Source organism: Coloeus monedula (assembly GCF_965178545.1).
Source record: "Coloeus monedula genome assembly, chromosome: 35".
NCBI classification, from domain to species: domain Eukaryota; kingdom Metazoa; phylum Chordata; class Aves; order Passeriformes; family Corvidae; genus Coloeus; species Coloeus monedula.
In genome coordinates, this window is record NC_138815.1 from 2,291,774 (window position 1) to 2,313,282 (window position 21,509).

General features: G+C 56.6%; 2 protein-coding genes across 2 annotated transcripts in view; one reads left to right on the plus strand and one right to left on the minus strand.

Annotated features, from left to right (window-relative positions):
• PSENEN (presenilin enhancer, gamma-secretase subunit) lies at positions 1-11,759 on the plus strand. Its single transcript, XM_082299957.1, has 5 exons — positions 1-89; positions 3,696-3,756; positions 6,226-6,330; positions 11,128-11,308; positions 11,690-11,759. The coding sequence occupies exons 2-4, from the start codon at positions 3,696-3,698 to the stop codon at positions 11,265-11,267; spliced, it is 306 nt and encodes a 101-aa protein (XP_082156083.1). The 5' UTR covers positions 1-89; the 3' UTR covers positions 11,268-11,308; positions 11,690-11,759.
• LIN37 (lin-37 DREAM MuvB core complex component) overlaps positions 11,731-21,509 on the minus strand; it is an 18,144-nt gene continuing 8,365 nt past the window's right edge. Inside the window, exons 6-10 of the mRNA XM_082299956.1 lie at positions 21,427-21,509; positions 16,603-16,730; positions 15,459-15,569; positions 14,065-14,138; positions 11,731-11,905 (exon numbers count right to left, since the gene is read on the minus strand). Of these exons, the coding sequence (XP_082156082.1) occupies positions 11,824-11,905; positions 14,065-14,138; positions 15,459-15,569; positions 16,603-16,730; positions 21,427-21,509 (478 nt within the window). The 3' untranslated portion in view covers positions 11,731-11,823. The remainder of the gene's footprint in view (positions 11,906-14,064; positions 14,139-15,458; positions 15,570-16,602; positions 16,731-21,426) is intronic.

The window sequence follows — 21,509 nt, forward strand, 5'->3', positions numbered from 1 at the left end:
CGCCTCCAATGGGAGCTCGCGTGGAGGGGCGGGACCGGAAGTGACGCAACGGAAGCGGCAGCGAAAGCAGCGGCAGCGAAGGAGCCGCGGTGAGAACTGGGGGGGACTGGGATGGACTGGGATGGACTGGGAGCGGCACTGGGGGTCACTGGGGGTCACTGGGGGTCACTGGTTTATACTGGTGGGCACTGGGAGCGGCACTGGGAGCACTGGGAGCGGCACTGGGAGCACTGGGAGAGCACTGGGAGAGCACTGGGAGCACTGGGAGCGGCACTGGGAGAGCACTGGGAGCACTGGGAGAGCACTGGGAGCACTGGGAGAGCACTGGGAGCACTGGGAGCGGCACTGGGAGCACTGGGAGAGCACTGGGAGCACTGGGAGCGGCACTGGGAGCACTGGGAGAGCACTGGGAGCACTGGGAGCGGCACTGGGAGCACTGGGAGAGCACTGGGAGCACTGGGAGAGTGCTGGGAGCACTGGGAGCACTGGGAGCGGCACTGGGAGCACTGGGAGAGCACTGGGAGAGCACTGGGAGCACTGGGAGAGCACTGGGAGCACTGGGAGAGCGCTGGGAGCACTGGGAGCACTGGGAGAGCACTGGGAGCACTGGGAGGCACTGGGAGCACTGGGAGTGGCACTGGGAGCACTGGGAGGCACTGGGAGCACTGGGAGCGGCACTGGGAGCACTGGGAGAGCACTGGGAGCACTGGGAGAGCACTGGGAGAGCACTGGGAGCACTGGGAGGCACTGGGAGGCACTGGGAGAGCACTGGGAGCACTGGGAGCACTGGGAGAGCACTGGGAGCGGCACTGGGAGAGCACTGGGAGCACTGGGAGGACTGGGAGAGCACTGGGAGCACTGGGAGCACTGGGGGAGCACTGGGAGCACTGGGAGAGCACTGGGAGCACTGGGAGAGCACTGGGAGCACTGGGAGCACTGGGAGAGCACTGGGAGCACTGGGAGCACTGGGAGAGCACTGGGAGCACTGGGAGGCACTGGGAGCGGCACTGGGAGAGCACTGGGAGCACTGGGAGCACTGGGAGAGCACTGGGAGCACTGGGAGCACTGGGAGAGCACTGGGAGCACTGGGAGCACTGGGAGCACTGGGAGAGCACTGGGAGCGGCACTGGGAGCACTGGGAGAGCACTGGGAGCACTGGGAGAGCACTGGGAGCACTGGGAGCACTGGGAGCACTGGGAGCGGCACTGGGAGCACTGGGAGAGCACTGGGAGCACTGGGAGAGCACTGGGAGCACTGGGAGGCACTGGGAGCACTGGGAGAGCACTGGGAGCACTGGGAGAGCACTGGGAGCGGCACTGGGAGAGCACTGGGAGCACTGGGAGCGGCACTGGGAGCACTGGGAGTGGCACTGGGAGCACTGGGAGCACTGGGAGCGGCACTGGGAGCACTGGGGGAGCACTGGGAGCGGCACTGGGAGCACTGGGAGAGCACTGGGAGCACTGGGAGAGCACTGGGAGCACTGGGAGAGCACTGGGAGCACTGGGAGCGGCACTGGGAGCACTGGGAGGCACTGGGAGGACTGGGAGAGCACTGGGAGCACTGGGAGAGCACTGGGAGCACTGGGAGAGCACTGGGAGCACTGGGAGCACTGGGAGAGCACTGGGAGCACTGGGAGCACTGGGAGAGCACTGGGAGCACTGGGAGAGCACTGGGAGCGGCACTGGGAGCACTGGGAGAGCACTGGGAGCACTGGGAGAGCACTGGGAGCACTGGGAGCACTGGGAGCACTGGGAGCGGCACTGGGAGCACTGGGAGAGCACTGGGAGAGCACTGGGAGCACTGGGGGTCACTGGGAGCACTGGGAGCGGCACTGGGAGCACGGGGAGCACTGGGAGCACTGGGAGCACTGGGAGAGCACTGGGAGCACTGGGAGGCACTGGGAGGCACTGGGAGCACTGGGAGCGGCACTGGGAGCACTGGGAGCACTGGGAGCACTGGGAGCGGCACTGGGAGCACTGGGAGAGCACTGGGAGCACTGGGAGCGGCACTGGGAGCACTGGGAGAGCACTGGGAGGCACTGGGAGCGGCACTGGGAGCACTGGGAGCGGCACTGGGAGCACTGGGAGAGCACTGGGAGCACTGGGAGAGCACTGGGAGCACTGGGAGAGCACTGGGAGCACTGGGAGCACTGGGAGAGCACTGGGAGCACTGGGAGAGCACTGGGAGCACTGGGAGAGCACTGGGGAGCACTGGGAGGCACTGGGAGCACTGGGAGAGCACTGGGAGCACTGGGAGCACTGGGAGAGCGCTGGGAGCACTGGGAGGCACTGGGAGCACTGGGAGCACTGGGAGAGCACTGGGAGCACTGGGAGAGCACTGGGGAGCACTGGGAGGCACTGGGAGCACTGGGAGAGCACTGGGAGAGCACTGGGAGCACTGGGAGCGGCACTGGGAGCACTGGGAGAGCACTGGGGAGCACTGGGAGGCACTGGGAGCACTGGGAGAGCACTGGGAGAGCACTGGGAGCACTGGGAGCACTGGGAGCACTGGGAGAGCACTGGGAGCACTGGGAGAGCACTGGGAGGCACTGGGAGCACTGGGAGAGCACTGGGAGAGCACTGGGAGCACTGGGAGCGGCACTGGGAGCACTGGGAGAGCACTGGGAGCGGCACTGGGAGCACTGGGAGAGCACTGGGAGCACTGGGAGTGGCACTGGGAGTGGCACTGGGAGAGCACTGGGAGCACTGGGAGCACTGGGAGAGCACTGGGAGCGGCACTGGGAGCACTGGGAGCGGCACTGGGAGGCACTGGGAGCACTGGGAGGCACTGGGAGCACTGGGAGCGGCACTGGGAGCACTGGGAGAGCACTGGGAGCACTGGGAGAGCACTGGGAGCACTGGGAGCGGCACTGGGAGCACTGGGAGAGCACTGGGAGCACTGGGAGCACTGGGAGAGCACTGGGAGCACTGGGAGCACTGGGAGAGCACTGGGAGAGCACTGGGAGCACTGGGAGCACTGGGAGAGCACTGGGAGCGGCACTGGGAGCACTGGGAGTGGCACTGGGAGCGGCACTGGGAGCACTGGGAGCGGCACTGGGAGCACTGGGAGCACTGGGAGTGGCACTGGGAGCACTGGGAGAGCACTGGGAGCACTGGGAGCACTGGGAGCGGCACTGGGAGCACTGGGAGCGGCACTGGGAGAGCACTGGGGGTCACTGGTTTATACTGGTGGTCACTGGGAGTTGCCCCGGGGGTCACTGGGGGTCACTGGTTTATACTGGTGGTCACTGGGAGCGGCACTGGGGGGTCACTGGTTTATACTGGTGGTCACTGGGAGCGGCACTGGGAGGGGTCTGGGGGCTGCTGGTGGTGACTGGGATGAACTGGGCGTCACTGGGAGCACTGGTGGGGTTACTGGGGGGGCCACTGGTCTGTACCGGTCCTTACTGGTCCATACTGGTCCGTACTGGTTTATACCAGTCCATACTGGTTTGTATTGGTGCATACTGGTCCATAGTAGTCCGTACTGGTCCATACTGGTTCATACTGGTCCTTACTGCTCTGTGTTGGTTTATACTGGTTCTTACTGGTCCATACTGGTCCATATTGGTCCTTACCGATCCATACTGGTCCTTACTGGTCCATACTGGTCCGTACTGGTCCTTACTGGTCCGTACTGGTCCGTACTGGTCCGTACTGGTCCGTACTGGTCCTTACTGGTCTGTACTGGTGCAGATGAACCTGGAGCGCGTTTCCAACGAGGAGAAGCTGCAGCTGTGCCGGAAATACTACCTGGGTGAGTGACCCTGAGTGACCCCTGAGTGACCCCTGAGTGACCCCTGAGTGACCCCTGAGTGACCCCTGAGTGACCCTGAGTGACCCCTGAGTGACCCCTGAGTGACCCTGAGTGACCCCTGAGTGACCCCTGAGTGACCCTGAGTGACCCCTGAGTGACCCTGAGTGACCCTGAGTGACCTCTGAGTGACCCCTGAGTGACCCTGAGTGACCCCTGAGTGACCCCTGAGTGACCCCTGACCCTGAGTGACCCCTGAGTGACCCCTGAGTGACCCCTGAGTGACCCCTGAGTGACCCCTGAGTGACCCTGAGTGACCTCTGAGTGACCCTGAGTGACCCCTGAGTGACCCCTGAGTGACCCCTGAGTGACCCCTGAGTGACCCCTGAGTGACCCTGAGTGACCCCTGAGTGACCCTGAGTGACCTCTGAGTGACCCCTGAGTGACCCCTGAGTGACCCTGAGTGACCTCTGAGTGACCCCTGAGTGACCCCTGAGTGACCCCTGAGTGACCCCTGAGTGACCCCTGAGTGACCCTGAGTGACCTCTGAGTGACCCTGAGTGACCCCTGAGTGACCCCTGAGTGACCCCTGAGTGACCTCTGAGTGACCTCTGAGTGACCCCTGAGTGACCCTGAGTGACCCCTGAGTGACCCTGAGTGACCTCTGAGTGACCCCTGAGTGACCCCTGAGTGACCTCTGAGTGACCCTGAGTGACCCCTGAGTGACCCTGAGTGACCCCAAGGATCCCTGTGGGCGTGGCCAGTCCTGAGTGGGCGTGGCCGGGTGGGCGTGGCCCTGCCCAGGTGTCTCCCAGGTGTCCCCAGGTGTATCCCAGGTGTATCCCAGCTGTGCCCAGGTGTATCCCAGGTGTATCCCAGGTGTGCCCAGGTGTATCCCAGGTGTATCCCAGGTGTGCCCAGGTGTATCCCAGGTGTATCCCAGGTGTATCCCAGGTGTGCCCAGGTGTATCCCAGGTGTATCCCAGGTGTATCCCAGGTGTGCCCAGCTGTGCCCAGCTGTGCCCAGGTGTATCCCAGGTGTATCCCAGGTGTGTCCCAGGTGTGCCCAGGTGTATCCCAGGTGTATCCCAGGTGTGCCCAGGTGTATCCCAGGTGTATCCCAGGTGTATCCCAGGTGTGCCCAGGTGTATCCCAGGTGTATCCCAGGTGTATCCCAGGTGTGCCCAGCTGTGCCCAGCTGTGCCCAGGTGTATCCCAGGTGTATCCCAGGTGTGTCCCAGGTGTATCCCAGCTGTGCCCAGGTGTATCCCAGGTGTATCCCAGGTGTATCCCAGGTGTATCCCAGGTGTGCCCAGCTGTGCCCAGCTGTGCCCAGGTGTATCCCAGGTGTATCCCAGGTGTGTCCCAGGTGTATCCCAGGTGTATCCCAGGTGTGCCCAGGTGTATCCCAGGTGTATCCCAGGTGTGTCCCAGGTGTATCCCAGGTGTATCCCAGGTGTGCCCAGCTGTGCCCAGGTGTATCCCAGGTGTGCCCAGGTGTATCCCAGGTGTATCCCAGGTGTATCCCAGGTGTATCCCAGGTGTATCCCAGGTGTGCCCAGGTGTATCCCAGCTGTGCCCAGGTGTATCCCAGGTGTGCCCAGGTGTATCCCAGGTGTATCCCAGGTGTATCCCAGGTGTATCCCAGGTGTCTCCCAGGTGTGCCCAGGTGTATCCCAGCTGTGCCCAGGTGTATCCCAGGTGTGCCCAGGTGTATCCCAGCTGTGCCCAGGTGTATCCCAGGTGTATCCCAGGTGTATCCCAGGTGTATCCCAGGTGTATCCCAAGTGTATCCCAGGTGTATCCCAGGTGTGCCCAGCTGTGCCCAGGTGTATCCCAGCTGTGCCCAGGTGTATCCCAGGTGTATCCCAGGTGTATCCCAGCTGTGCCCAGGTGTATCCCAGCTGTGCCCAGGTGTATCCCAGGTGTATCCCAGCTGTGCCCAGGTGTGCCCAGGTGTATCCCAGGTGTATCCCAGGTGTATCCCAGCTGTGCCCAGGTGTATCCCAGGTGTATCCCAGGTGTATCCCAGGTGTGCCCAGCTGTGCCCAGGTGTATCCCAGGTGTATCCCAGGTGTGCCCAGGTGTGCCCAGGTGTATCCCAGCTGTGCCCAGGTGTATCCCAGGTGTGCCCAGGTGTATCCCAGGTGTATCCCAGCTGTGCCCAGGTGTGCCCAGCTGTGCCCAGGTGTATCCCAGCTGTGCCCAGCTGTGCCCAGGTGTATCCCAGCTGTGCCCAGCTGTGCCCAGGTGTATCCCAGGTGTATCCCAGCTGTGCCCAGGTGTATCCCAGGTGTATCTCAGGTGTATCCCAGCTGTGCCCAGGTGTATCCCAGGTGTATCCCAGCTGTGCCCAGGTGTATCCCAGCTGTGCCCAGGTGTGCCCAGGTGTATCCCAGGTGTATCCCAGCTGTGCCCAGCTGTGCCCAGCTGTGCCCAGCTGTGCCCTGAGCCGCGCCCCGTTGGTGCCAGGTGGGTTCCTGCTGCTGCCCTTCCTGTGGTTGGTGAACGTGCTCTGGTTCTTCCGCGCCGCCTTCCTGGCGCCGCCCTTCGGGGAGCAGCCGCGCCTCAAACGCTGTGAGCGCACGGGGGCGTGGGGATTTGGGGGGAATTTGGGGCATTTTGGGAAATTTGGGGGATTTGGGGGGTTTGGGGAAGGATTTGGGGGGTTTTGGGAAGGATTGGGGGGGAATTTGGGGGAATTCAGGGGGAATTTGGGGGATTTTGGGGAAATTTGGGGGATTTGGGGAAGGATTTGGAGGGAATTTGGGGAAGGATTTGGGGGATTTTGGGGGATTTTGGGAAATTTGGGGGATTTTGGGGAAAATTTGGGGGATTTTTGGGGAGATTTGGGGGAAATTTGGGGGATTTTTGGGGAGATTTGGGGGATTTTGGGGGAAATTCGGGGGATTTTGGGGGGAGTTTGGGGGGAATTTGGGAGAATTCGGAGGGAAATTGGGGGGATTTGGGGGAATTTGGGGGAGATTTGGAGGGAATTTTGGGGGATTTTGGGAAATTTGGGGAAATTTGGGGGATTTGGGGAAGGATTTGGGGGGAATTTGGGAGATTTTGGGGAAATTTGGGGGATTTGGGGAAGGATTTGGGGGGAATTTGGGAGAATTCAGGGGGAATTTGGGGGATTTTGGGAAATTTGGGGGATTTTGGGGGGATTTGGGGGGAATTTGGGGGATTTTGGGAAATTTGGGGGATTTGGGGAAGGATTTGGGGGGAATTTGGGGGATTTTGGGGGATTTTGGGAAATTTGGGGGATTTTGGGAAGGATTTGGGGGGAATTTGGGGGATTTTGGGGGAAATTCGGGGGATTTTGGGGGGAGTTTGGGGGGAATTTGGGAGAATTCTGAGGGAAATTGGGGGGATTCAGGGGAATTTGGGGGAGATTTGGAGGGAATTTTGGGGGATTTTGGGAAATTTGGGGGGAATTTGGGGGGTTTGGGGAAGGATTTGGGGGGTTTTGGGAAGGATTTGGGGGGAATTTGGGAGAATTCAGGGGGAATTTGGGGGATTTGGGAAATTTGGGGGATTTTGGGGGGATTTGGGGGGAATTTGGGGGATTTTGGGAAATTTGGGGAAGGATTTGGGGGGTTTTGGGAAGGATTTGTGGGGAATTTGGGAGAATTCAGGGGGAATTTGGGGGATTTTGGGAAATTTGGGGGATTTGGGGAAGGATTTGGGGGGAATTTGGGGGATTTTGGGGAAATTTGGGGGATTTGGGGGATTTTGGGGGGATTTGGGGGAAATTTGGGGGATTTTGGGGGAAATTCGGGGGATTTTGGGGGGAGTTTGGGGGGAATTTGGGAGAATTCGGAGGGAAATTGGGGGGATTCGGGGGAATTTGGGGGAGATTTGGAGGGAATTTGGGGGATTTTGGGAAATTTGGGGAAGGATTTTGGGGGGGATTTGGGGGAGATTTGGGAGGAATTTTAGGGGATGGGGGAGAATTTGGAGGGATTTGGGGATTTTGGGGAATTTGGGGGATTTTTGGGGGATTTGGGGAAGGATTTGGGGGATTTTGGGGGAAATTTGGGGGATTTTGGGGGAAATTTGGGGGATTTTTGGGGAGACTTGGGGGATTTTGGGGGGATTTTGGGGAGATTTGGGGGATTTTGGGGGGAGTTTGGGGGGAATTTGGGAGAATTCGGAGGGAAATTGGGGGGATTCGGGGGAATTTGGGGGAGATTTGGGAGGAATTTTAGGGGATGGGGGGAGAATTTGGAGGGATTTGGGGATTTTGGGGAATTTGGGGGATTTTGGGGGGATTTGGGGAAATTTGGGGGATTTTGGGGAGATTGGGGGAGAATTTGGGGGATTTTGGGGGGAATTCGGGGGATTTTTGGGGAGATTTGGGGGATTTTGAGGAGATTTGGGGGGATTTTGGGGGATTTGGGGGGATTTGGGGGGAAATTTGGGGGCATTTTGGGGGGAGTTTTGGGGATTTGGGGGGAATTGGGGCAATTTGGGCGATTTTGGGGTGATTTGGGGGGAATTTGGGGAGGATTTGGGGGAATTCTGAGGAGAGTTTGGGGAGATTTGGGGGAAATTTGGGGAATTTTGGGGGAATTTGGGGAGATTTTGGGGAAATTTTGGGGATTTGGGAGGATTTTGGGGGAATTTGGGGGAATTTTTGGGGTAATTTTGGGGTATTTTAGGGGCACTTGCCCGATTTGGGGGAAATTTCTGGGGATTTCGGGGCTGATTTTTGGGTGGATTTGGGTGGATTTGGGGGCTGATTTTTGGGTGGATTTGGGCTGATTTCGGGGCTGATTTTTGGGGGGATTCGGGGCTGATTTTGGGGTGATTTTTGGGTGGATTTGGTGTGCTTTCGGGGCTGATTTCGGGGCTGGTTTTTGGGTGGATTAGGGGCTGATTTTGGGGTGATTTTTGGGTGGATTTGGGCTGATTTCGGGGCTGATTTTGGGGTGGATTTTTGGGTGGATTTCGGGGCTGATTTTTGGGTGGATTCGGGCTGATTTCGGGGCTGATTTCGGGGCTGATTTCGGGGCTGTTTTTTGGGTGGATTCGGGCTGATTTCGGGGCTGATTTTTGGGTGGATTCGGGCTGATTTCGGGGCTGGTTTTTGGGTGGATTCGGGCTGATTTCGGGGCTGGTTTTTGGGTGGATTTGGGGGTGATTCGGGGCTGGTTTTTGGGTGGATTCGGGCTGATTTCGGGGCTGATTTTTGGGTGGATTCGGGCTGATTTCGGGGCTGGTTTTTGGGTGGATTCGGGCTGATTTCGGGGCTGGTTTTTGGGTGGATTTGGGGGTGATTCGGGGCTGGTTTTTGGGTGGATTCGGGCTGATTTCGGGGCTGATTTCGGGGCTGGTTTTTGGGTGGATTCGGGCTGATTTCGGGGCTGATTTCGGGGCTGGTTTTTGGGTGGATTCGGGCTGATTTCGGGGCTGATTTTTGGGTGGATTTGGGTGGATTTCGGGGCTGATTTTGGGGTGGATTTTTGGGTGGATTTCGGGGCTGGTTTTTGGGTGGATTTCGGGGCTGATTTTTGGGTGGATTTGGGTGGATTTCGGGGCTGATTTTTGGGTGGATTTGGGGGCATTTTGGGGTGGATTCGGGGGGATTTCGGGGCTGGTTTTTGGGTGGATTTCGGGGCTGATTTTTGGGTGGATTCGGGGTGATTTCGGGGCTGGTTTTTGGGTGGATTCGGGCTGATTTCGGGGCTGATTTTGGGGTGGATTTTTGGGTGGATTTCGGGGCTGATTTTTGGGTGGATTCGGGGTGATTTCGGGGCTGCTTTTTGGGTGGATTCGGGCTGATTTCGGGGCTGGTTTTTGGGTGGATTCGGGCTGATTTCGGGGCTGATTTTTGGGTGATTTTTGGGTGGATTCGGGGTGATTCGGGGCTGTTTTTTGGGTGGATTTGGACTGATTTCGGGGCTGATTTCGGGGCTGGTTTTTGGGTGGATTCGGGCTGATTTCGGGGCTGATTTTTGGGTGGATTCGGGCTGATTTCGGGGCTGATTTCGGGGCTGAATTTGGGTGGATTTGGACTGATTTCGGGGCTGATTTCGGGGCTGTTTTTTGGGTGGATTCGGGGTGATTCGGGGCTGGTTTTTGGGTGGATTTGGGGCTGATTTCGGGGCTGATTTTTGGGTGGATTCGGGCTGATTTCGGGGCTGATTTCGGGGCTGGTTTTTGGGTGGATTCGGGCTGATTTCGGGGCTGATTTTTGGGTGGATTTGGGTGGATTTCGGGGCTGATTTTGGGGTGGATTTTTGGGTGGATTTCGGGGCTGGTTTTTGGGTGGATTTCGGGGCTGATTTTTGGGTGGATTTGGGTGGATTTCGGGGCTGATTTTTGGGTGGATTTGGGGGCATTTTGGGGTGGATTCGGGGGGATTTCGGGGCTGGTTTTTGGGTGGATTTCGGGGCTGATTTTTGGGTGGATTCGGGGTGATTTCGGGGCTGGTTTTTGGGTGGATTCGGGCTGATTTCGGGGCTGATTTTGGGGTGGATTTTTGGGTGGATTTCGGGGCTGATTTTTGGGTGGATTCGGGGTGATTTCGGGGCTGCTTTTTGGGTGGATTCGGGCTGATTTCGGGGCTGGTTTTTGGGTGGATTCGGGCTGATTTCGGGGCTGATTTTTGGGTGATTTTTGGGTGGATTCGGGGTGATTCGGGGCTGTTTTTTGGGTGGATTTGGACTGATTTCGGGGCTGATTTCGGGGCTGGTTTTTGGGTGGATTCGGGCTGATTTCGGGGCTGATTTTTGGGTGGATTCGGGCTGATTTCGGGGCTGATTTCGGGGCTGAATTTGGGTGGATTTGGACTGATTTCGGGGCTGATTTCGGGGCTGTTTTTTGGGTGGATTCGGGGTGATTCGGGGCTGGTTTTTGGGTGGATTTGGGGCTGATTTCGGGGCTGATTTTTGGGTGGATTCGGGCTGATTTCGGGGCTGATTTCGGGGCTGGGTTTTGGGTGGATTGGGGCTGATTTCGGGGCTGATTTTTGGGTGGATTCGGGCTGATTTCGGGGCTGATTTCGGGGCTGGTTTTTGGGTGGATTTGGGCTGATTTCGGGGCTGATTTTTGGGTGGATTTGGTGTGCTTTCGGGGCTGATTTCGGGGCTGGTTTTTGGGTGGATTCGGGCTGATTTCGGGGCTGTTTTTTGGGTGGATTTGGGTGATTTCGGGGCTGGTTTTTGGGTGGATTGGGGCTGATTTCGGGGCTGGTTTTTGGGTGGATTTGGACTGATTTCGGGGCTGATTTCGGGGCTGGTTTTTGGGTGGATTCGGGCTGATTTCGGGGCTGATTTCGGGTGGATTCGGGCTGATTTCGGGGCTGGTTTTTGGGTGGATTTGGGTGATTTCGGGGCCCTCGCTGACCCCTCCCCTGCCCCCCAGACGTGCTGCGCTCGGCCGTGGGGGCGGCGCTCTGGGGGCTGGGCCTGGGCCTGTGGGTGGCGCTGTTCCAGACGCGCCGCGGCCAATGGGGGGCGCTGGGCGACGCCCTCAGCTTCACGCAGCCAATGGGAGAGCCCTGAGAGGGGGCGGCGCCGCGGGCGGCCAATGGGAGCGCGGCGAGGTGGGGGCGGGGCTTGGGGCAGCCAATGAGGAGGGGAGGGGGCGGGGCTTTGGAGGGAGGGGGCGGGAGCTGCGGGCAGCCAATGGGAGGGGAGGGGGCGGGGCTTGGGTTGGCCAATGGGAGGGGAGGGGGCGGGGCTTGGGTTGGCCAATGGGAGGGGAGGGAGGGCGGGAATTTTGGGCTCTTTTGGGGTGAATTTGGGGCGTTTTGGGGCTTTTTTGGGTGATTTCGGGCTGAATTTGGGGCATTTCCCGGCATTTCCGGGTCCATTTGGGGGCGGGGTCCCACCCAGCCAATGGGAGCGCGCTGAGAACGGGGGGCGTGGCCAGAGGAAGGGGCGTGGCCTCGCTGATCGTGACCCCTCCCTCCTTCCCTCCACAGGAGCGATGACGTCACCGCAGCCCCGCCCCCTTTGCCCAAATAAAGGCATTGAGCACACCCAGAGCGGAAAGGGGCGGAGCCTTTATTGGTGGGCGTGGCCTCGGGGTGGGCGTGGCCTCGGGGTGGGCGTGGCCTCACTGGCGCTCGTAGATGATGCGCAGCAGGCGCAGGCTGGGCCCGTAGCGCTGCTGCTGCCGCTGCGCCGCCTCCCGCCACCTGCGGGGACCAGTACGGACCAGTATGGACCAGTATAGAGCGGTACGGACCGGTATAAACCAGTACAGACCAGTATAGAGCGGTACAGACCGGTATAAACCGGTACAGACCAGTATAGAGCGGTACGGACCGGTATAAACCGGTACAGACCAGTATAGAGCGGTACGGACCGGTATAAACCGGTACAGACCAGTATAGAGCGGTACGGACCGGTGTAAACCAGTACAGACCAGTATAGAGCGGTACGGACCGGTATAAACCGGTACAGACCAGTATAGAGCGGTACGGACCGGTATAAACCGGTACAGACCAGTATAGAGCGGTACGGACCGGTATAAACCAGTACAGACCAGTATAGACCGGTATGGACCGGTATAAACCAGTACAGACCAGTATAGAGCGGTACAGACCGGTGTAAACCAGTACAGACCAGTATAGAGCGGTACGGACCGGTATAAACCAGTACAGACCAGTATAGAGCGGTACGGACCGGTATAAACCAGTACAGACCAGTATGGACCGGTATAAACCAGTACAGACCAGTACAGACCGGTATGGACCGGTATAAACCAGTACAGACCAGTATAGACTGGTGTAAGCCAGTATAAACCAGTATAGACTAGTATGGACTGGTATAAACCGGTATAGACCAGTACAGACCACTGCGGACCGGTACGGACCGGTATAAACCAGTATAGACAAGTATAAACCAGTACGGACCAGTACAGACCGGTATAAACCAGTGTAGACCAGTATAAACCAGTACGGACCAGTACAGACCGGTATAAACCAGTGTAGACCAGTATAAACCAGTACGGACCAGTACAGACCGGTATAAACCAGTGTAGACCAGTATAAACCAGTACAGACCAGTATAAACCACTATGGACCAGTACAAACCAGTATAGACCAGTATAAACCATTATAGACCAGTACGGACTAGTATAAACCAGTAGAGACCAGTATAGACCAGTACGGACCAGTGTAGGCCAGTATAGACCAGTATGCACTGGTATAAATCAGTATAGACCAGTACAGACTGGTATAAACCAGTATAGACCAGTATTGACCAGTACAGACCAGTAGGAAACAGTATGGACCGGTACAAACCAGTACGGACCACTATGAACCAGTCGGGACCAGTATAGACCGGTATGGACCTGTACGGACTGGTACAGACCAGTATGCACCAGTACGGACCAGTATACACCAGTATGGACTGGTACTGACCAGTATAGACCAGTATGGGTCAGCATGGGGCAGTGTAGACCAGTATGAACCAGTATGGACCAGTACAGTCGAGTACATACCAGTATGGACCAATATAAACCAGCATGGACCAGTACGGACCAGTACAAACCAGTACAAACCAGTACAGGCTCCCCCAGTACAGCCCAGGGTCCCCCAGTGTTGCCGCTGCCCCCCAGCACCCAAACCAGTACGGACCAGTAAGGAACCAGTACAGACCAGTAGGAAGCACTGACACCCTCCCAGTCCAGCCCAGTCCCTCCCAGTTCCCCCCAATCCCCTCCCAGTCCCTCCCAGTCCCTCCCAGTTCCGTCCCAGTCCCTCCCAGTCCATCCCAGTCCCTCCCAGTCCATCCCAGTTCCCTCCCAGTCCATCCCAGTCCATCCCAGTCCCTCCCAGTCCCTCCCAGTCCCCCCCAATCCCCTCCCAGTCCCTCCCAGTTCCCTCCCAGTTCCCCTCCCAGTTCCCCTCCCAGTCCCTCCCAGTCCCTCCCAGTTCCTCCCAGTTCCCTCCCAGTCCCTCCCAGTTCCCTCCCAGTCCCTCCCAGTTCCCTCCCAGTTCCCTCCCAGTTCCCTCCCAGTCCCTCCCAGTTCCCTCCCAGTCCCTCCCAGTTCCCTCCCAGTTCCCTCCCAGTTCCCTCCCAGTCCCTCCCAGTCCCTCCCAGTTCCCTCCCAGTCCATCCCAGTTCCCTCCCAGTCCATCCCAGTCCATCCCAGTCCCTCCCAGTTCCCTCCCAGTTCCCTCCCAGTTCCCTCCCAGTTCCGTCCCAGTCCCTCCCAGTCCATCCCAGTCCCTCCCAGTCCATCCCAGTTCCCTCCCAGTCCATCCCAGTCCCTCCCAGTCCCTCCCAGTCCCCCCCAATCCCCTCCCAGTTCCGTCCCAGTCCCTCCCAGTCCCTCCCAGTCTCTCACCGCTGCCGGACCCGTTTCCACCTCTCCATGTTTTTGTAGATCAGTGACGTAATCGAGGGGGCGGGGTCGAGCACCTGGGGGCGGGGCCAAGAGCGATGACGTCATCGAGGGGCGGGGTCAGATGGGTCCCGGGGGCGGGGCTTGGGGGATTTTGGGGGCATTTGGGGGATTTGGGGTGAATTTGGGGATTTTTGGGGTGAATTTGGGGGATTTGGGGTGAATTTGGGGGATTTGGGGGAATGTGGGGATTTTCGGGGCTATTTTGGGGTGAATTTGGGGGATTTTGGGGTGAATTTGGGGGATTTTTGGGGTGATTTTGGGGTGAATTTTGGGGGTTTGGGGGGATTTTGGGTGAATTTGGGGTGGATTTGGGAGATTTTCGGATAATTTGGGGGTGAATTTTGTGGGGGATTTGGGGCTTTTTGGGATGTTTTGGGGGAAGTTGGGTATTTTGGGGTGATTTTTGGGTATTTTTAGGCTGTTTGGGGCTGATTTTTGGGGTTAATTTTTGGGGTATTTTTGGGGTGGTTTTGGGCTGTTTTGGGGTTGTTTGGGGGTGAATTTTTGGGGGGGTTGGGGGTTAAATTTTGGGGTATTTTTGGGCTGTTTCGGGGTTAAATTTTGAGCTGTTTTGGGGCTGGTTTTGGAGTGGTTTTGGGGTGGTTTTGGGCTGTTTTGGGGGTGATTTTGGGCTGTTTTGGGGGTGATTTTGGGCTGTTTTGGGGAGATTTTGGGGTTAAATTTTGCAGTATTTTTGTGATTAATTTTTGGGATATTTTTAGGGTGGTTTGGGGTGGTTTTTGGGTATTTTTGGGCTGTTTTGGGGTTAAATTTTGGGGTGGTTTGGGGCTGTTTTGGGGCTGTTTCCAGGGGGGTTTTGGGATTAAATTTGGGGTTAATTTTTGGGGTATTTTTGGGCTGTTTTGGGGCTGTTTCCAGGGGGGTTTTGGGGCTGTTTTGGGGCATTTCTGGGGTATTTTGGGGCTGTTTTGGGGTGGTTTTGGGGTATTTTTGGGGCTGGTTTTGGGGTATTTTTGGGCTGTTTTGGGGTTGTTTTTGCGGTATTTTTGGGTGGGTTTTGGGCTGTTTTGGGGCTGTTTTGGGGTATTTTTGGGGTATTTTGGGTCTGGTTTGGGGGTATTTATGGGGCTGTTTTGGGGTGATATTAGGGTATTTTTGGGTTATTTTTAGGCTGGTTTGGCGCTGTTTTGGGGCTGCTTTGGGGCTGTTCTGGGGTATTTTTGGGGTGATTTTGGGGTATTTTGGGGTATTTTTGGGCTGGTTTTGGGGCTGTTTTTGGGGCTGTTTTGGGGTATTTTTGGGCTGTTTTGGGGTTAAATTTTGGGGTATTTTGGGCTGTTTTGGGGCTGTTTTGGGGCCGCTTTGGCTCTCACCTGGTCCGGGGCCCCGGCGTCCTCGTCGGGCCCGAGGGGGGAGGGGACGCGCGGGGCCAGGGCGGGGCTGGGGGGGGGCAGCTCCAGCACGTCCTCGGCCTTGGGGGGCGCCTGCACCAGTACGGACCAGTATGGACCAGTATGGACCAGTACGGACCAGTATGGACCGGTACGGACCGGTACGGACCAGTACGGACCGGTACAGACCAGTACGGACCAGTACGGACCGGTACGGACCAGTATGGACCAGTACGGACCAGTACGGACCAGTATGGACCAGTATGGACCAGTATGGACCAGTATGGACCGGTACAGACCAGTATGGACCAGTATGGACCGGTACGGACCAGTATGGACCAGTATGGACCGGTACAGACCAGTATGGACCAGTATGGACCAGTACGGACCAGTACAGACCACTATGGACCGGTACGGACCAGTATGGACCAGTATGGACCAGTACGGACCAGTACGGACCAGTATGGACCGGTACGGACCAGTACGGACCAGTACGGACCGGTACGGACCAGTATGGACCAGTACGGACCGGTACGGAGCAGTATGGACCAGTATGGACCAGTACCGACCAGTATGGACCAGTATGGACTGGTACAGACCAGTATGGACCAGTATGGACCAGTATGGACCGGTACCGACCAGTACGGACCAGTATAAGCCAGAATAAACCAGTATAGACCAGTATGGACCAGTATAAACCGGTACGGACCAGTATGGACCAATACAGACCAGGAATCACTCTCAGTGATCTCCCAGTAAAAACCAGTTGGCCCCCAGTCCCTCCCAGTCCCTCCCAGTTTGTCCCAGTCCCTCCCAGTGCCATTATCACCCCGAAAATTCCCGGGTTTCACCCCAAAATTGCCGGGCTTTCCCCTCCCAGTAACTCCCAGTCCCTCCCAGTCCCTCCCAGTCCCTTCCAGTTCCCTCCCAGTCCCTCCCAGTCCCTCCCAATCCCCTCCCAGTCCCTTCCAGTTCCCTCCCAGTCCCTCCCAATCCCCTCCCAGTTCCCTTTCCACCCCTAAATCCCCCATTTCCAGCCCTAAAATCGCCGTTTTTCACCCCAAAACCGCCGGGTTTTTTCCTCCCAGTTGGTCCCAGTCCATCCCAGTTTGTCCCAGTTGCCCACCTGCTCCTGGGGCGCGGCGGGGGCGGGGCTGTGGCCGATCCAGGCGCGGCACACGGGGTACAGGGGGGTCCCGGCCGGGAACTGCCCCAGCTCCACGCTGCGGTCGAACAGGCGGATGACGAACGAGTCTGGGGGGAAACGGGGGCTCAGGGACCCCAAATCACCCCAAAAACCCCCAAAATCACCCCAAAAACTCCCAAAACCACCCCAGAACCCCAAAAACGGCCCCAAAACCACCCAAAATCACCCCAAAAACGGCCCAAAAACCACCCCAGAACCCCCAAAATCACCCCAAAAACCCCCAAAATCACCCCAAAAAACCCCCAAATCACCCCAAAAACCACCCAAAAACCCCCAACATCACCCCAAAAACCCCCAAATCACCGCAAAAACGACCCAAAATCCCCCAAAATCACCCCAAAACCCCGAAGAGGCGGATCACGAACGAGTCTGGGGGGAAACGGGGGCTCAGGGACCCAAAATCACCCCCAAAACCCCCAAAACCACCCCAGAACCCCAAAACCGGCCCAAAACCTCCAAAATCACCCCAAAAACGGCCCAAAAACCCCCAGAATCACCCCAAAAAACTCCCAAATCACCCCAAAAACGGCCCAAAAACCACCCAAAAACCCCCAAAATCACCCCAAAAACCTCCAAATCACCGCAAAAACGACCCAAAATCCCCCAAAATCACCCGAAAACCCCGAGCAGGCAGATGATGAACGAGTCTGGGGGGAAACGGGGGCTCAGGGACCCGAAATCACCCAAAATCACCCCAAAAACCCCCAAAATCACCCCAAAACCTCCAAAATCACTCCAAAACCTCCAAAATCACCCCAACAACGGCCCAAAAACCCCCAAAATCACCCCAAAAAACCCCCAAATCACCCCAAAAACGGCCCCAAAACCACCCCAGAATCACCCCAAAACCGGCCCCAAAACCACCCAAAATCACCCCAAAAACGGCCCAAAAACCACCCAAAAACCCCCAGAATCACCCCAAAAACGGCCCAAAAACCCCCAAAATCACCCCAAAAAACCCCCAAATCACCCCAAAAACGGCCCAAAAACCACCCAAAAACCCCCAGAATCACCCCAAAAACGGCCCAAAATCCCCCAAAATCCCCCCAAAACCCCGAACAGGCGGATCACGAACAAGTCTGGGGGGAAACGGGGTCAGGAACCCGAAATCACCCGAAATCACCCCAAAAACGGCCCCAAAACCACCCCAGAACCCCCAAAATCACCCCAAAAACCTCCAAAATCACCCCAAAAACGGCCCAAAAACCCCCAAAATCACCCAAAAAACCCCCAAATCACCCCCAAAACGGCCCAAAAACCACCCCAGAACCCCAAAACCGGCCCAAAAAACCCCAAATCACCCCAAAAACGGCTCCAGAGCCACCCCAGAACCCCAAAAACGGCCCAAAAACCACCCGGAAACCCCCAAAATCACCCCAAAAACCGCCCCAAAACCACCCCAGAACCCCCATAATCACCCCAAAACCTCCAAAATCACCCCAAAAAACCCCAAAATCACCCCAAAAAACCCCAAAATCACCCCAAAAACGGCCCAAAATCCCCCAAAATCACCCCAAAAACCCCGAACAGGCGGATGACGAACGAGTCTGGGGGGAAACGGGGGCTCAGGGTCCCAAAATCACCCGAAATCACCCCAAAAACCCCCAAAATCACCCCAGAACCCCCATAATCACCCCAAAACCTCCAAAATCACCCCAAAAACGGCCCAAAAACCCCCAAAATCACCCCAAAAAACCCCCAAATCACCCCAAAAACGGCCCAAAAACCACCCCAGAACCCCCAAAATCACCCCAAAAACCTCCAAATCACCGCAAAAACGGCTCAAAAACCACCCAAAATCCCCCAAAATCACCCGAAAACCCTGAGCAGGCGGATGACGAACGAGTCTGGGGGGAAACGGGGGCTCAGGGACCCGAAATCACCCGAAATTACCCCAAAAACGGCCCCAAAACCACCCAAAAACCCCCAAAATCACCCCAAAACCTCCAAAATCACCCCAACAACGGCCCAAAAACCCCCAAAATCACCCCAAAAAACCCCCAAATCACCCCAAAAACGGCTCAAAAACCACCCAAAAACCCGCAAAATCACCCCAAAACCCCCAAATCACCGCAAAAACGACCCAAAATCCCCCCAAATCACCCCAAAACCCCGAGCAGGCGGACCACGAATGAGTCTGGGGGGAAACGGGGTCAGGGACCTGAAATCACCCGAAATCACCCCAAAAACGGCCCCAAAACCACCCAAAATCACCCCAAAAACGGCCCAAAAACCACCCCAGAACCCCCAAAATCACCCCAAAAACCCCCAAAATCACCCCAAAAAAGGCCCAAAAACCACCCCAGAACCCCCAAAATCACCCCAAAAACCACCCAAAAACCCCCAACATCACCCCAAAAACCCCCAAATCACCCCAAAAACGGCCCCAAAACCCCCAAAATCCCCCCAAAACCCCGAGCAGGCGGACCACGAATGAGTCTGGGGGGAAACGGGGTCAGGGACCCGAAATCACCCGAAATCACCCCAAAAACGGCCCCAAAACCACCCCAGAACCCCAAAACCCCCCAAAATCACCCCAAAAACGGCTCAAAAACCACCCCAGAACCCCCAAAATCACCCAAAAACCCCCAAATCACCCCAAAAACGACCCAAAATCCCCCCAAACCACCCCAAAACCCCGAGCAGGTGGATCACGAACGAGTCTGGGAGGAAACGGGGGCTCAGGGACCCGAAATCACCCGAAATCACCCCAAAAACGGCCTCAAAACCACCCCAAAAACCCCCAAAATCACCCCAAAACCCCCAAAATCACCCCAAAAACGGCCCCAAAACCACCCCAGAACCCCAAAACCGGCCCCAAAACCACCCAAAATCACACCAAAAACGGCCCAAAAACCACCCAAAAACCCCCAGAATCACCCCAAAAACGGCCCAAAAACCACCCCAGAACCCCCATAATCACCCCAAAACCTCCAAAATCACCCCAAAAACGGCCCAAAAACCCCCAAAATCACCCCAAAAAACCCCCAAATCACCCCAAAAACGGCCCAAAAACCACCCGAAAGCCCCCAAAATCACCGCAGAACCCCAAAAATGGCTCCAAAAACCCCCAAAATCACCCCAAAAACGGCCCCAAAACCACCTGAAAACCCCAAAAACGGCCCAAAACCCACCCAAAACCCCCCCAAATCACCCCAAAAATGGCCCCAAAATCACCCCAAAAACGGCCCCAAAACCACCCAAATCCCCCAAAATCCCCCCAAATCAGCCCAAAACCGGCCCCAGGATCCCCAATTTTGGGTCGGAATTCCTGGATTTGGGATCAAAATCCCAATTTTGGGAGCCAAAATTCCCAATTTTGGGGGCAGAATTCCCAAGTTTTGGTGCAAGAATCCTGGATTTTGGGTCAGAATTCCCAGATTTTGGCTGAGAATTCCCAAACTTTGGGTCAGAATTCCCGAATTTTGGGGTCAGAATCCTCAATTTTGGGTCAGAATTTCTGGATTTTGGGGCAGAATTCCCAAATTTCAGCTGAGAGTTCCCGAATTTTGGGTGGGAATTTCTGAATTTTGGGTCAAAATCCCAAATTTTGGGTCGGAATTCCCAGATTTCGGCTGAGAATTCCCAAATTTTGGGTTGAAATTCCCGGATTCTGGGTCAGAATTCCCGAACTTTGGGTCAGAATTCCCAGATTTTGGGTCAGAATTCCCGGATTTTGGGTGGGAATTCCCATATTTGGGTGGGAATTCCCGGATTTTGGCGTCCATTCCCAGATTTTGGGTGGGAATTCCCAGATTTTGGGCTCCATTCCTGGATTTTGGGTCAGAATTCCAGGATTTTGGGTTGGAATCCCCAATTTTGGGTCAGAATTCCCGGATTTGGGGCTCCATTCCCACATTTTGGGTCAGATTTCCCGGATTTTGGGTCAGAATTCCCGGATTTTGAGCTCCATTCCCGCATTTTGGGTCAGAATTCCCAGATTTTGGGGCTCCATTCCCAGATTTTGGGTCAGAATTCCCAGATTTTGGGCTCCATTCCCACATTTTGGGTCAGAATTCCCGGATTTTGGGTCAGAATTCCTGGATTTTGAGCTCCATTCCCAGATTTTGGGGCAGAATTCCCGGATTTTGGGGCTCCATTCCCAGATTTTGGGGCTCCATTCCCAGATTTTGGGTCAGAATTCCCAGATTTTGGGGCTCCATTCCCAGATTTTGGGTCAGAATTCCCAGATTTTGGGTCAGAATTCCTGGATTTTGGGGCTCCATTCCCAGATTTTGGGTCAGAATTCCCAGATTTGGGGCTCCATTCCCACATTTTGGGTCAGAATTCCCGGATTTTGGGTCAGAATTCCCGGATTTTGGGGCTCCATTCCCAGATTTTGGGGCAGAATTCCCGGATTTGGGGCTCCATTCCCGCATTTTGGGTCAGAATTCCCGGATTTTGGGGCAGAATTCCCGGATTTTGGGGCAGAATTCCCGGATTTTGGGTCAGAATTCCCGGATTTTGAGCTCCATTCCCACATTTTGGGGCTCCATTCCCAGATTTTGGGGCTCCATTCCCGCATTTTGGGTCAGAATTCCCAGATTTGGGGCTCCATTCCCGCATTTTGGGTCAGAATTCTCGGATTTTGGGTCAGAATTCCCAGATTTGGGGCTCCATTCCCAGATTTTGGGTCAGAATTCCCGCATTTTGGGTCAGAATTCCCAGATTTTGGGGCTCCATTCCCGGATTTTGGGGCTCCATTCCCGGATTTTGGGGCAGAATTCCCGGATTTTGGCTCACTCTGTTTCTGGGGGGGCGTCTCCAGCCCCTCCCCCCCCTCCCGGCGCTTCTTCCGCCGCTGCTGCGGGAAACGCCCGGGCGGC